Source organism: Mustela nivalis (assembly GCF_964662115.1).
Source record: "Mustela nivalis genome assembly, chromosome: 2".
In the NCBI taxonomy this organism is placed as follows: domain Eukaryota; kingdom Metazoa; phylum Chordata; class Mammalia; order Carnivora; family Mustelidae; genus Mustela; species Mustela nivalis.
This window is the reverse complement of record NC_139021.1, coordinates 130,604,048-130,618,786: the sequence shown is the minus strand read 5'-3', so window position 1 is coordinate 130,618,786 and position 14,739 is coordinate 130,604,048. Positions and strand designations below refer to the sequence as shown.

Here is a 14,739-nt window from a genome sequence, read left to right as displayed (position 1 = left end):
TCTTCCCCCTGCTCATGCTCCCGTAAGCTCTTTCTCCTTATAAAATAAATCAATCTTAAACCAGAAGAGGGGCGCCTGGGTGGCTCAGTGGGTTAAGCCTCTGCCTTCAGCTCAGGTCATGATCTCAGGGTCCATGAATGGAGCCCCGCATTGGGCTCTCTGCTAGGCAGGGAGTCTTCTATCCCTCGCCCTGCCTGCCTCTCTGCCTACTTGTAATCTCTGTCAAATAAATAAATAAATAAAATCTTTAAAAAACAAAACCAACAAAGACAGGGGCACCTGGATGGCCCAGTTGGTTAAGCCTCTGCCTTCCACTCAGGTCAAGATCCCAGGCTCCTGAAATCCAGCTTGCCTGGGGCTTCCTAGTCAGCCCGGAGTCCGCTTCTCCCTGCTCGCCCCCCCCCCGCCCCCGCCCCCGTGCTCGCTCTTCTCTAAAAAAAAAAAAAAAAAAAAAGAAAGAAAAGAAAAGAAAAGAAAGAAAGAAAGAGGGGAGGTTGCAAGCTAACAAGGGACGGCTGGGTTTGGACAATTGATTTTAAAAGTGTGAGTTGAGCAAGGATTGGCGTGTCTAAGAGAAAGAGCGGGAGCACTTAGTCTGGGCCAGATTAGGAGATTTCTCGTCTACGACAGCCGAAAGCAAGGGAGTAAAGACTTTGTTCAGACTCCCGCCACCGAGTGGGGGGCTCCGCGTGGAAGCGTCAGACCAGGAGGGGGCTCTTTCGCGCAGGTCCCTTGGGGCCACAGCGGGAAGACGCATGCGCACAGCGCCTCCCCAACTCGCGCTTCTTTTTTTGTCGTCGGAGCTGCTGGGTTTCTCTGATTTTACCTGGCGACAGTTTGCATTTTCCGCGCTTGCCATGGCGCAACTGGAAGAACTGGAGCTGCTGAAGAAGAGTCTCGGGGAAGAGGCTGAGCCGCCGGCGGAGCGGTGAGCGGAGCGGAGGGAGGGTCTGGGAGCCCGGCGGGAGATTTGAAAGGAAGGAGCGGGAGAGGCCGCCGCCGCGCCTCCGAGGAGCCGGGCTCGGGGTTAAAGGACCCCACCCGGGGCTCCCGACGAGTTTGCAAAGCTGGGGTCCGCTTCGTAGTATTCTCTTTGGGGCCGCGCTCGGGCCAGAGCCCAGAGACGACTCCCTTAACGGTTCATTTCTTTTTCTAGATATCACTCACCCAAATTCCGGGAGGGTAAGGCACCTTAAACGCGCTCATAAAGGGAAGTTGCAACTGTAGATGCTTTCCTCTAGGGTTAAGTCGGGGAAACTTGCTCCAGGAGAGCTCTCTACCCTCAACTTGGACTAGTCAGGAGGACAACTTGACCCATAATCATGGTGTGGAATTATTTTCAATTAATAATGATACTAATTATTGTTGACGGATCTTTGCATTTTGTTTTTTTTTTTTTTAAAGATTTTATTTATTTATCAGAGAGAGAGGGGGAGAGAGCGAGCACAGGCAGACAGAATGGCAGGCAGAGGCAGAGGGAGAAGCAGGCTCCCTGCCGAGCAAGGAGCCCGATGTGGGACTCGATCCCAGGACGCTGGGATCGTGACCTGAGCCGAAGGCAGCTGCTTAACCAACTGAGCCACTCAGGTGTCCCTGCATTTTAGGTTTTGATCAGCATTATCCTTTGCGAAATCCTTAAGGCGTCCGAGCTGACCCCGGGAAATTCATGGCCTGAGGCCTCCTGAAGTAGGTGAATGAGGCGATTACAGAGTAAGAAAGCCGAGGAGGGTTGGGTGTTATAGAGGTAACGACGTTGGACTCAGGTGTACTGTCACTGACAAAGACTGCAGTCAAACTGGAAAGACTAACGAGGGACTTAGTGTTTTCTATAATGATTAGAGAATTCTGCAGTTTTCAGGCGGATTAAGGATTGATGGATAAAAGTGTTGTGAAGTTGACCTGCCCCTTATAAATAAGAAATGTGTGAGTTACTCCGTGAAGGAATGAGCGAACATGACAGGTATTAAGCTTGCTTTTCTCTGCGAGGTAGGGGCTAGTTGTTTCTCACTGAATTTTATAGAAGGATTTTCTTCCTGAAATAGTAGTTTGGAGTAGTGATTTCTAAGTAGGCCTAAAGGTTAATGTAAGACTGTGGCTCACAGTAGGACATCAGCAAACCACCCACACTATGCTTTTCCCTGACAAATATCCCTTTCATTTACAAAAGGGTTAGTGTCCAAGTCATTTCCTTTCGCTTGTACTTTGGTAAGGTTTGCACCAGTGGTAGGAATTTGTTATTTAATATTTTTCAATTTATCCTTGATTTTCGTGATTATGGATGTCCCAGAGAGCTCCTCCTAAGAACTAAGAGTGCGTTTGGAAAAATCCATATCATAAGCATGTTTTAAGTGTCATTACGTCTGGGAAGTTTTTTTAAATTTTTTTTTAAAGTTTTTTTATTTATTTAATGGAGAGAGAGATCACAAGTAGGCAGAGGCAGGCAGAGGTGGGGTGGGAAGCAGGCTCCCTGCTGAGCAGAGAGCCCTTAACAGGGCTCCATCCCAGGACCCTGAGATCATGACCTGAGCTGAAGGCAGAGGCCCAACACTCTGAGCCACCCAGGTGCCCCATGTCTGGGAAGGTTTTTAATAGGAATTCTGCTATGCCCTTAGTCTCTTAATTTTTACCTATTTAGCTAATGATCATTGTGATAAGCTTTCTACAAGAAGCAAACCTAGAAAATTGAGAAGGTTGGTTTGTAGATAAAGGAAATTGGATGACTTATTTTATATTAAAGTAGTTTTGTTTGTATATTTTTCAGATTTCAGAAGAAGGTGGAAGCTTCCATTTCTAAAATGGTTTTGAACGGAGGAATGGATAACCGGTACCTGGTGTTAGCGGTCAATATTGTACAGAATGAAGAAGGAACCCATGAAAAACACCTAATCATTACTGCTTCCCAGTCACTAGAAAATAAAGAATTGTGTATCCTTAGGAATGACTGGTAATTTTCGTGTTACTTTGAGCACTAATCTGGCTTAAGGGGACCATTTTAAAACTCATCACATTGGCTTGTGTGGATGTTGCTATAATTTAATTTTTAATAAAGGGAATAGAAATGAACCTGAATTAATTTCTTGTAGAAATTGTGCTTGTTACCCCAGCATCTCAAGTTCCTTATTCTGAAACTTGGTTTTTATTGTCATTTGAAAACTTATTACAAAGGTCCTTATTAAGCGACTACTTCTAAAATTTCCCAATACTTTTTGTCTTAAGGTTGCAGCTTTTCACTAAGAGCAAAATTAATTACAGTATTAGAACATTCTTAAACCCTAGATTTCTCTACTCAAGCAAAGTATGGTTTGTGAGGGCTGAAGGGGAAATGCCCAGAAAGTGGAGGTCTAATTTTGTCTATTTAGGCTTTTTGTCCAGATAAAAATGATAAATATTTTATGCTTAACACATTGGGTTTGGCTTCATGCCTTAGGACTTACAGAAACTAGATACACTAGAAGTTTTTAGGAATGAGAGAATTATTATTGAAACAATCCAATTATGAATTGGAGCAATGTATTAACACTATTAAAGATTTGGTAGCTTTTGTGTTAGATGATGCTAACATTAAGCAGTTTTCCTTTTTGGTATTTCAGGAATACCCCTGAGTATTCTCAGGTATATTTCAAAGGTAGAAAGGAGTAGAGTGACTAGGAGAAGATTCAAAAGACTACATCCTAGTGTTAGATTTTTTTGAAAGACCCATAAGTTTACAGATACCCTTCCTTTAGATAAAATATTTGTTTACTTTTTGAGGCTTCTTTAATATGTTTAAATGTAGGAATCTAAACTATGTATACTATGCTTTATTTGTAGGTGCTCTGTACCAGTGGAGCCAGGGGACATCATTCATTTGGAGGGAGACTGCCTATCTGATACTTGGATAATAGATGAAGATTTTGGATATTTGATTCTATATCCAGACATGCTGATTTCTGGCACAAGCATAGCCAGTAGTATTCGGTGTATGAGAAGAGCTGTCTTGAGTGAAACTTTTAGGGTGAATAATATTAACAGCTGGTATTTCTACCGGTATTAGAGTTACAGAGCACTTTCACATTTTCAAAAAAAAATCTTTTTAAAATTTATTTACTTGACAGAGAAAGAGAGCACACAAGTGGGGGAGTGGCACGCAGAGGGAGAGTGAGAAATAGGTTCCCCACTAAGCAGGGAGCCTGATGGGCTCAGTCCCAGGACCCTGGGATCATGACCTAAACCAACGGCAGACACTTAACTGACTGAGCCAGCCAGGCGCCTGATAACACTTTTTTTTTTTTTTTTTTAAAGTAAACTCCCATGTGTCCATTTTGTTGTTCTCAAACATTCTATTATTTTGCAAGTAAATGAAAGCTGAAGATATTTAAAATATAAATATAATATCTTTATCATACATAATATAAAGAATCGTAATTCCTTAAATTAATATAATGCTCAATTTTCTGTAATGTCTTTTTATTATTTCTTATTTTTATTGTTTAGAGAGAAGGGGAGTGCTTGCGGGGTTCGGGGGGTGGGGGGAAAGGGAGAGGCTCTGTGCTCACTGTCAAGCCAGACATGCTCCATCTCACAACCCTGAGATCATCATCTGAGCTGAAATCAAAAGTTGGATGCTTATCCGACTGAGCCACCCAGGCGCCTCTGTAATGTGCTTTATTGAAAATATCTGGGCGCCTGGGTGGCTCAGTGGGTTGAGCCGCTGCCTTCGGCTCGGGTCATGATCTCAGGGTCCTGGGATCGAGTCCCGCATGGGCCTCTCTGCTCAGCAGGGAGCCTGCTTCCCTCTCTCTCTCTCTGCCTGCCTCTCCATCTACTTGTGATTTCTCTCTGTCAAGTAAATAAATAAAATCTTAAAAAAAAAAAAAAAAAGAAAAGAAAATATCTTTTTAGGGGGACCTGGGTGGTTCAGTGGATTAAGCGTCTGCCTTCAGTTCAAGTCATGATACTGAGGTCTGGGATCGAGCCCTGAACTGGGCTCTCTGCTTGGTGGGGAGTTTGCTTCTCTCTCTCCCTTTGCCCCTCCCCCTTGCTCATACTCTTTCTCTTGCTTGTGCTCTCTCTCTCTCAAATAATAAATAAAAGCTTTAAAATTTTTGTCAGGGAGAGAGAGAACACAAGCAGGGGGAGTGGCAGGCAGAGGGAGAGGGAGAAGCAGGATCCCCGCTGAGCAGGGAGCCTGATGCAGACTGATCCCAGGAGTCTGGGAGCATGACCGGAGCTGAAGGCAGGCCCTTAACTGACTGAGTCACCCAGGCGCCCCAAGAAAATATCTTTTTATTCAGTTGTTTTATTAGAATTAGTCAGAATTTAAAAGATCCAAGATCTTTTTATTTTTCTTCCGTTTTTCAAAGATTTTATTTACTATTTTTTGAAGATTTTATTTATTTGAGAGAGAGAGAGAGCACATGGGAGGGAGAGACAGTCTGAAGCAGACTCTGTACTGAGTGCAGAGGGCCCTTTACAGGGCTTGATCATATGACCGTGAGAGCATGACCTGAGCAAATACCAAGGGTCAGATGCTTAAGCAACTGAGCCACCCAGGCATCCCTTAAGATTTTATTTTTTATTATTTTTAAATTATTTTTATTTTTTTAAAGATTTTATTTATTTATTTGGCAGACAGATCACAAGTAGGCAGAGAGGCAAAGGGGGAGGTGTGGAAGCAGGCTCCCTGCTGAGCGGAGGGCCTGATGTGGGGCTTGATCCCAGAACCCTGAGATCATGACCTGAGCCAAAGGCAGAGGCTTAACCCACTGAGCCACCCAGGTGACCCAAGATTTTATTTTTTTTAAGTAGTCTCTAATCCCAACATAGAGCTTGAAACTACAACCCCAAGATCAATATTTGCATGCTTCTCTGACTGAGCCAGCCAGGTTCTTCCAAAAAAAATTGTTTTGCATTATGTTTGGTTGGTATGTCTCCCTCTTTGCTTCAGTACCATTTGTTGAAGAACCTGGGTTTTATTTGTTAAAGAATTTCTTCTTTTCAGGGTATTTTTAAAATTATACAATTTATATGTATATAGAAATCCAAAAATACAGCTGAGCAAAAAGAAAAAAAAAGAGAAGGAAAAATCCCTAAATAGACATTTTCTAATAGTCTTAGTTGTCAATTAATTGTAGTTTTAAAAAATCAGCTTTATATTTTCATTTGTGGGTAAGGGCTATCAACTTGTCTTTTAACTACATTTTATAAGTTAGCCCTGAATATTTTTTAATTCTTTTTTTTTTTTTTTAAAGATTTTATTTATTTGACAGGCAGAGATCACAAGTAGGTTTTATTTATTTGACAGGCAGAGATCACAAGTAGGCAGAGAGGCAGGCAGAGAGAGGGAGGAAGCAGGCTCCCTATGGAGCAGAGAGCCCGATGCGGGGCTCGATCCCAGGACCCTGGGATCATGACCTGAGCCGAAGGCAGAGGTTTTAACCCCCTGAGCCACCCAGGCGCCCCAATTCTTAAAAACTTTCTATTTTAAGTACTTAGGACTCACAAAGAACTTGCATAAGTAGTACAGAGAGTTCTCTGTAAATTTTTAAGATTTCTGAAGCGTGTTTTGGTGGCTTTATTATATCTTTAAGAGGAAGGTCTAAGCTAAGAATAGAGTTAATTGAGAAATATGGTGTCTTTTTTTAAAATACTGGTTCTTTCTGAGTGGAGGGAACATTTTTGACAAGTTCCCTTGTCAAAAATCTTTGTTGTAAGTTTGAAGTTTATGGTTTTTGTTTGTTTTTTTAAGATTTTATTTATTTGACAGAGAGAGACACAGAGAGAGGGAACACAAGCAGGGGGAGTGTGAGAGGGAGAAGCAGACTCCCTGCTGAGCAGAGAGCCTGATGCAGGGCTCCATCCCAGGACCTGGGAATCATGACCCAACCTGAAGGCAGACGCTTAATGACTGAGCCATTGAGATGTCCTGAAGTTTATGTTTGATAATATCTTTTACTAACATGAATTAAGAGCTATGGCTGCATTTTATTTGAGTAGATTATAAAGTGATATTAGAAAATAATATGTTAAGCATTTGAGAATACATTGAAATTTTACATAGAGGTTATTTTTAATGTTTTCAAAATGGAAATCACTGATTAAAAAGAACATGCTTGTAAAATCAAGTAATTCTGAATAGAAGAAAATAAAAGTTGGGTGCCTGGGTTGCTCAGTCAGTTGAGTGTCTGCTTTTGGCTCAGGTCATGATCTCAGGGTCCTGGGATCCAGCCCTGCATTGGGCTCCCTGCTCATGGAGAGTCTGCTTCTCCCTCTCCCTCTCCCCCTGCTTGTGTACTCTCTTCTCTCTCAAATGAATAAATTAAAAAAAAAAAAACTTGAAAGTTAAAATCATCTATAATTTTACTCACTAGAAAAAAGTTATTTAATATTTTGACATTTGTCTCACCTGTGCACTTTGGCTGTGGTGATCTAATAGGATAGGTAATAAAATATGGGATCGTGTCTTTAATATGTTTTGAAATAAAATGTATGATTTTTTTTTTTTTAAATAGAGCTCTGATCCAGCCACGCGCCAAATGCTGATTGGTACAGTTCTTCATGAAGTATTTCAAAAAGCAATAAGCAATAGCTTTGCCCCAGAAAAGCTACAAGAATTTGCTTTTCAAACTGTTCAAGAAATAAGGCATCTCAAGGAAATGTAAGTAGTTACAACATGTGCTATAGGTACTATTTTATTACAGAGAATTCTCTCCTGGAATCCATACGGTATTTCGTTATTAGACTATTAAATATAAATCAGAATAATACTAGAATTGCAAGTTCAGGGTTGTAGTACCCCACTGCAGTTCTGTGATGATCTTCTGAAATTGCAGAATAGAAACTCTTGAGCTAAAAATATCTGTACACGTGCACAATAGACTCCAGCTGCTCTCCAAGAGTGTGAAAAACATTTTGCTTTATTTCTAGAAATGTGACATACTATAAATTGTATGGGTTTGGGAGTCAGATGGACCTAGTTTTAAATTTTAGCTTTGCCAGTTTTAGGTTTGAACAGGTTACCTAAAGATTTTGAAAAAGGCGGTAATACCTATTTTGCAAAATTTTTATGACAGTGGAGCGAATATACGTAAACCCACAAATGGCTAATCATTGACATTTTATGAGTGACTATATGCAGAGAGGTTGGCATATTCTGCTTCTTTGAATATTTGAATAACAGAATATAGGCATATTCTGTTTCTTTGTGACTCTTATTGCAAACCGTGTTTTTTCACAGAATTATTTTTATTAGGGGTAATTTTGATTTCCAGACTAGTTGACGTAAACTTTTTCCCAGATGTAATTCTCTTTCCCAGTTTATTTATTTATTTTAAAAAAGATTTATTTGTTTATTTATTTGACACAGAGAGAGATTCCAAGTAGGCAGAGAGGCAGACAGAGAGAGAGGGGGGAAGTAGGCTCCCTGCTGAACAGAGAGCCCCATGTAGGCCTTGATCCCAGGACCCCGGGATCATGACCTGAGCAGAAGGCAGAGGCTTAACCCATTGAGTCACGCGGTAACCTCTTTCCCTGTTTATATGGAAAAAATGTGTTCCAGAATGCCATACAACTGATTTACTAATGCCATATGATCTATTGTCCTAAAAATTTTTTCTTTTGTTTTTCTTTTTTTCTTTTTTTTTTTTTTTTTTAAAGATTATATTTATTTATTTGACAGAGAGAAATCACAAGTAGGCAGAGAGGCAGGCAGAGAGAGAGAGAGGAGGAAGCAGGCTCCCTGCTGAGCAGAGCGCCCGATGCGGGACTCGATCCCAGGACCCTGAGATCATGACCTGAGCGAAGGCAGCGGCCCAACCCACTGAGCCACCCAGGCGCCCTCTTTTTTTCTTTTTAATTTTTAGTTATTTATTTGAGAGAGAGAGAGAATGAGAGAGAGAGAGAGCATGAGTGGAAAAAGGTCAGCAGGAGAAGCAGACTCCCTTCCCAGCAGGGAGTCCGATGTGTGACTTGATCCCTGGACTCCAGGATCATGACCTGGGCTGAAGGAAGTCTCTTAACCAACTGAGCCACCCAGGTGCCCCTCTTTCTTATTTTTTTTTTTTAAAGAAGATTTTATTTATTTATATGAGAGAAAGAAGAGGAGAGAGCGGGAATGGGGGGAGAGGCAGAGGAAGAAGCGGACTTCCCACTGAGCCAGGAGCCCAATACGGGACTCGATCCCAGGGCCTGGAGATCAGGACCTGAGCTGAAGGCAGATGCATAAACAACTGAGCCACCCAGGCACTCCATCCTAAAAACATTTTAGAACCCTGATGTGTGTCAGGCCCTGTGTTCAGTGCTTTTAGTCATCTTATATGATCCGTTATAAATGAAGAAACACTAACACAGAGAGATTGTGCCTTGGTCAAGGTTTTACTGTAAAACAGATATTTTGCTTTTTTAAAAGAAATGTCATATATATAAAGTAACTTACCTTTTTTTCTTTATTAAGTTTTTAATTACACTTCCAGTATAGTTAACATACAATGTTATATTAGTTCAGGTGTACAATGTAGTGATTTAGCACAGCCACACATCACTCTGTGCTCATTGAGATAAGTGGAGTCTTAATCTCCTTCATCTATTTTACCCATTCTCCCACCCACCTCCTCTCTGGTAACCATCAGTTTGTTCTTCACAGTTAAGAGTCTGTTTTTGGGTCAGGGCCTTTTTTTCCCATTGTTGGTTTTTTTTGTTTTTGGTTTTGTTTTGTTTTTTTGATTGTTTCTTAAATTCCACATATGAGTGAAATTGTATGGTATTTGTCTTTCTCTGACTTCCTTCGCTTAGTGTTAAACTCTCTAGGTCCATCCATGTTGTTGTAAAAGGCAAGATTTCATTCTTTTTTTATGGCTGAGTAATATTCCTGTGTGTGTGTATGTGTGTGTGTGTGTGTGCGCACGCGCGCACACTCTTTTGCCATCTTTATCCACTTATCTATTGATGGACACTTGGGCTGCTTCTACAATTTGTCTATTGTAAATGCTGCTATAAGCATAGGGGTGTATATACCCTTTGAATTAGTGTTTTTGAATTCTTTGCTATTCCCAATAGTGTGATTCAGGATCAAAGGGTAGTTATATTTTTAATTTTTTTGAGGAACCGCCATACTGTTTCCATTGTGGCTGCACCAGTTTGCATTTTCACCAATAGTACATAAGGGTTTTTTGGTTTTTTTTCCCCACATTCTTGCCAACACTTGTTTATGGCATTTCAGAGTTTTAATTTTTTTTGTCATACTCTAATCAACACACAGTGATACCTGTTGTGTGTTGTATTGATCATTGCCCTGAAACAAATCACATCAAAACTTAGTAGCTTAAGGGGCGCCTGGGTGCCTTGGTCAGTTAAGCATCTGCTTTCCTCTCAGGTCGTGATCTCAGTGTCCTGGATCAAGCCCCACCTTTGGCTCTCTGCTCAGCGGGGAGCCTGCTTCTCCCTCTCCCCCTGCCTGCCACTTTCCTTACTTGTGCGTACTCTCTCTCTCTGTGTCAAATAAAACAAACAAACAAACTTAGTAGCTTAAAAAAAAACCATAGTGGCTTAAATGACAAGTATCTAATCAATTATCTCATAGTTTCTATAGGTTAGGAATTCAGAGGTGCCTTAGCTGGATGGCTCGGGCTCAGGGTCTCCTGTTTGGAGCTGCAGTCCTTTTTTTTTTTTTTTTTAAGATTTTATTTATTTATTCAACAGACAGAGATCACAGGAAGGCAGAGAGGCAGGCAGAGAGAGAGAGACGGGAGGAAGCAGGCTCCCCGCAGAGCAGAGAGCCCGATGCGGGGCTTGATCCCAGGACTTGGGATCATGACCTGAGCCAAAGGCAGAGGCTTTAACTCACTGAGCTACCCAGGCGCCCTTGGAGCTGCAGTCCTTTGAAGGGAGGATCTGTTTCCAAGGTGGTAACAGTCTTGGCTGTTGTCATGAGGCTTCAGTTTCTTGCCATGTGAGTCTCTCCTACAACACAGCAGCTGCTATTTCAAATTAAAGGGTCTAAGAAAGTGTGCAAGCAGGAAGCTGTAGTGACCCTTTTTTAAAGTAAACTCTACCCCACGTGTGGGGTGAAAACTCACCACACCAAGATCAAGAGTTACATGCTCTACTGACTAAGCCAGTCAGCCGTCCCATCAAGAGAAAACTTATTTTTTTTTTTTAAGATTTTGTTTATTTATTTGACAGAGCGAGATGCAGCGAGAGAGGGAACACAAGCGGGAGTGGGAGAGGGAGAAGCAGGCTTCCCGTTGAGCAGGGAGCCAGATGCCGTCGGACCCCAGGACTCTGGGATCATGACCTGAGCCAAAGGCAGACATTTACTGACTGAGCCACCCAGGCACCCCAAGAGAAAAATTTTAAAAAATTCCCAGACCCTAAAACAACAGGTTGAAAGTTCTTTTCTACCCTCTCATAGGTCCTTCTACCTTATTATAGATCTTAGAATAGATTTTTAAAGATTTATTTATTTGTCAGAGAGAGCGAGCACAAGTAGGGAAGCTATAGGCAGACATAGAGGAAGAAGCAGCTTCCCCGCTTAGCAAGGAGCCTGATATGGGACTCTATCCTAGGACCCTGGGATCATGACCAGAGTCAAAGACAGCTGCTTAACCGACTGAGACATTTAGATGTCACTTTTTTTGTTTTTTTGTTTTTAAATACAGGTTCCAGTGTGGAGCCCAGCAGGGGCTTAAACTCACAGCCCTGAGGTCAAGGACTGAGCTGGGATCAAGGGTTGGATGCTTTTTTTTTTTTTTTTTTTAAAGATTTTATTTATCTGTTTGATAGAAGACACAGCGAGAAAGGGAACACAAGCAGGGGGAGTGGGAGAGGGAGAAGCAGGCTTCCTGCCAAGCAGGGAGCCTGATGCAGGGCTCTATCCCAGGACCTTGGGATCATGACCTGAGCCGAAGGCAGACGTTTAATGAGTGAGCCACCCAGGCGCCCCAAGAGTTGGATGCTTAACCCACTTAACCCCGCAGGTGCCCCCAGATTTTTATCTTCTATGCTTTACCTTCTTGTTAATACCTATAAAAGTCTAGGCTCGGAGAGCCTACCTTAAGTATCTTAATAATTTCAGGAAAGACCAGGCTGTTACATGTTGTTTTTCTGTGACTTGGCTAAAATTAAAAAGGGAGAATTTAAATGCAGAAGATGTTAAATAACCAGTATGGACTGGTTTGGAAATTTTAAAGGGTCCACTCTGTAAAAAATAAAACACTGGGAAGAATTTACCTAAGGACATCATGACAATGAAGAATGGCTCCAAGATGGTTGGAGAAAGTTATTTAGGAAAAGATTACCCAAATGTGTAGATGTTTTTTAAAATAATGAATTATTATTCCTAAAAAGGTTTTAAATTTGTATATACCCTATTATGGGAGTATAAGAGGCTCTCTGGTACAAAGTAAGTCCTTTTTTCCTGCGTCCTCCTCGTCACGTAGTTCCTCTTCCCAAAGGCATCTACTGGTTTTGGTTTCTTTTTTTAAGATTTTGTTTATTTGACAGAGAGCAGAAGTAGGGGGAACAGCAGGCAGAGGGAGGAGAAGCAGGCTACCTGCTGAGCAGGGAGGCTGATGAGGGATCCAATCCCAGGACCCTGGGTTTATGACCTGAACTGAAGGCAGACACTTAACCGAAAGAGCCATCCAGTTGCCCCAAAGGCAACCACTGTTACCAGTTTCTTGTATGTCATTTTACAGAGATTTCAAGTGTTTATATGTGTGTGTGTATGTGTACATATATATTTTTTGTTAGGTAAATTGTAGAATACTGGGGCACCTGAGTGGCTCAGTGGGTTAAAGCCTCTGCCTTCGGCTTAGGTCATGATCCTGGGGTCCTGGGATCGAGCCCCGCATCGGGCTCTCTGCTCAGCGGGGAGCCTGCTTCCCCTCCGCCCCGCCCCGCCTGCCTCTCTGCCTGTTTGTGATCTCTGTTTGTCAAATAAATAAATAAAATCTTAAAAAAAAATTGTAGAATACTATGTATGTTATTGTGCACTTAAAGGTTAAGTGTGGTGATCATTCCTTGGTAGTACTTTCTGAGCTTTTTTTTTTTTGAGAGAGAGAGCATGGGTAGGGGGTGGTAGGGGCAGAGGGAGAGGGAGAGGGAAAAACTTAAACAGGCTCTACACCCAGCCCAGTGCCAAGCCTGCTGCGGGGCTTGATCTCATGACCCCATGGTAATGACCTGAGCTGAAATCGAGAGTCTGACGCCCAACTGGCTGAGCCAGGCACCCCTGAGCTGTCTCAATTTTAATTAATAATGGTGTAATATTTCATCGTATGGATGTACTGTAATTTATTTAAGTATCCCCCTGGCATTTCAGTCTTTGCTTTTATTAGCAATCGTGTAAGAAACACCTTTAGGGGCCCCTGGGTGGCCCAGCTGGTTAAGCTTTCAACTCTTGATTTCGGCTTAAGTCATGATCTCAGAGTGATGGGATTGAGCCCTGCCTTGGGATCCGTGCTCAGTGTGGAGTTTGCTTGAGGTTTTCTCTCCCTCTCCCTCTGCCCCTGTCTTCTCTCTCTCGCTCTCTGTCTCTCCAGTAAATAAACAAATCTTTAAAAAAACTACCTTTATATATCCCTTATTTCATACCTTTGAGGCATATATCTGGCTTAAATACTTAGAAGTAGAATTGTGGGGCCAGAGAATATATGCCCTTAAAACATTTAAAAAATCTTTTTATTTGGAAATAATTTGAAATTTAGAGAAAAGTTGCAGGATTAGTGCAGACAGCACCCATATGCTTTTTACTGGGATTCACCTATTAGATGTGTGTAGATTCTAAGATTAAGTAGTATATGCCATGGTATACACGATGGGCTGTATACCACGATGACAGTACCTGTAGAACAGGCTGAGCAGGGCTCTGGACAGTCCAGCGTTCCCCGTGGGCTCAGGAGCCCCCACTACATTGGGCAGCGCTGGTCTTGCTCACCTTGCCTTCAGGCCTCTCCCCACACAGCCCGGTGGCTGGGGCCTGCAGGTGGTGACATTCGATGTCTGTGTCAGGGGTCTTTGTGCTTGGTGTGGCGTCCAGCTATTAGCCAAGGACTTGGCCAGATTTCAAGCAGCCTTTTGCAAGGATAACCCTTGCCTTTGGTCGTCTGAATATGTGATCATTTGGAGCTTTCTGGTATCAGCATTTGCTTCCCTGAGGAATTTCAGCTTGTCTTGTAGCTTGAGGTTGCTACTGTGCTCAGGAGAAGCAATTTTGGCAGAACTAGGTTGCTAATATTGTTTTCTCTGCTGAACCAGTTCTTTTGGAGGACCTATAGGCCTCTGCTTTCTTCAGTTTTAAGGCTGAATAATATTCCATTGTATGTATACACCACATTTAAAAAAAAGATTTTATTTACTTAATTTTTTTTTAAGATTATTTATTTACTTATTTGACAGGCAGAGATCACAAGTAGGCAGAGAGGCAGGCAGAGAGAGAGAGGGAAGCAGGCTCACCGCTGAGCAGAGAGCCCGATGTGGGGCTTGATCCCAGGACCCTGGGATCACGACCCGAGCCAAAGGCAGAGGCTTTAACCCATTGAGCTACCCAGGCGCCCCTATTTACTTAATTTTTAAGTAAACTCTTTCCCCAATGTGGGGCGTGAGCTCACACCCCTGAGATCACGAGTCGCATGCTCTGTGCTCTACCAACTGAAGCAGCCAGGTGGCCCATATATATCACATTATATATCCATTAATTAGTTTGTGGATAACTTGTTTATTTGGATGTTTTGGTTCTTACTTACTTTTTCATGTTTATGCTTT

The 14,739-nt window shown here is 42.2% G+C and overlaps 1 protein-coding gene across 6 annotated transcripts in view; it reads left to right on the top strand.

The window, feature by feature from the left end:
• The first annotated feature begins 498 nt into the window (after positions 1-498).
• DNA2 (DNA replication helicase/nuclease 2) overlaps positions 499-14,739 on the top strand; it is a 55,002-nt gene continuing 40,761 nt past the window's right edge. For 2 of the 6 annotated variants that reach the window (XM_082714634.1, XM_082714633.1), the window contains exons 1-4: positions 499-928; positions 2,762-2,944; positions 3,811-3,994; positions 7,491-7,636. In XM_082714634.1, the coding sequence (XP_082570760.1) occupies positions 756-928; positions 2,762-2,944; positions 3,811-3,994; positions 7,491-7,636 (686 nt within the window). In that variant the 5' untranslated portion in view covers positions 499-755. Of the gene's footprint in view, positions 929-1,856; positions 1,961-2,761; positions 2,945-3,810; positions 3,995-7,490; positions 7,637-14,739 lie in introns of those variants that run through there. The other 4 variants (XM_082714638.1, XM_082714637.1, XM_082714635.1 and 1 more) reach the window with 3 other exon arrangements.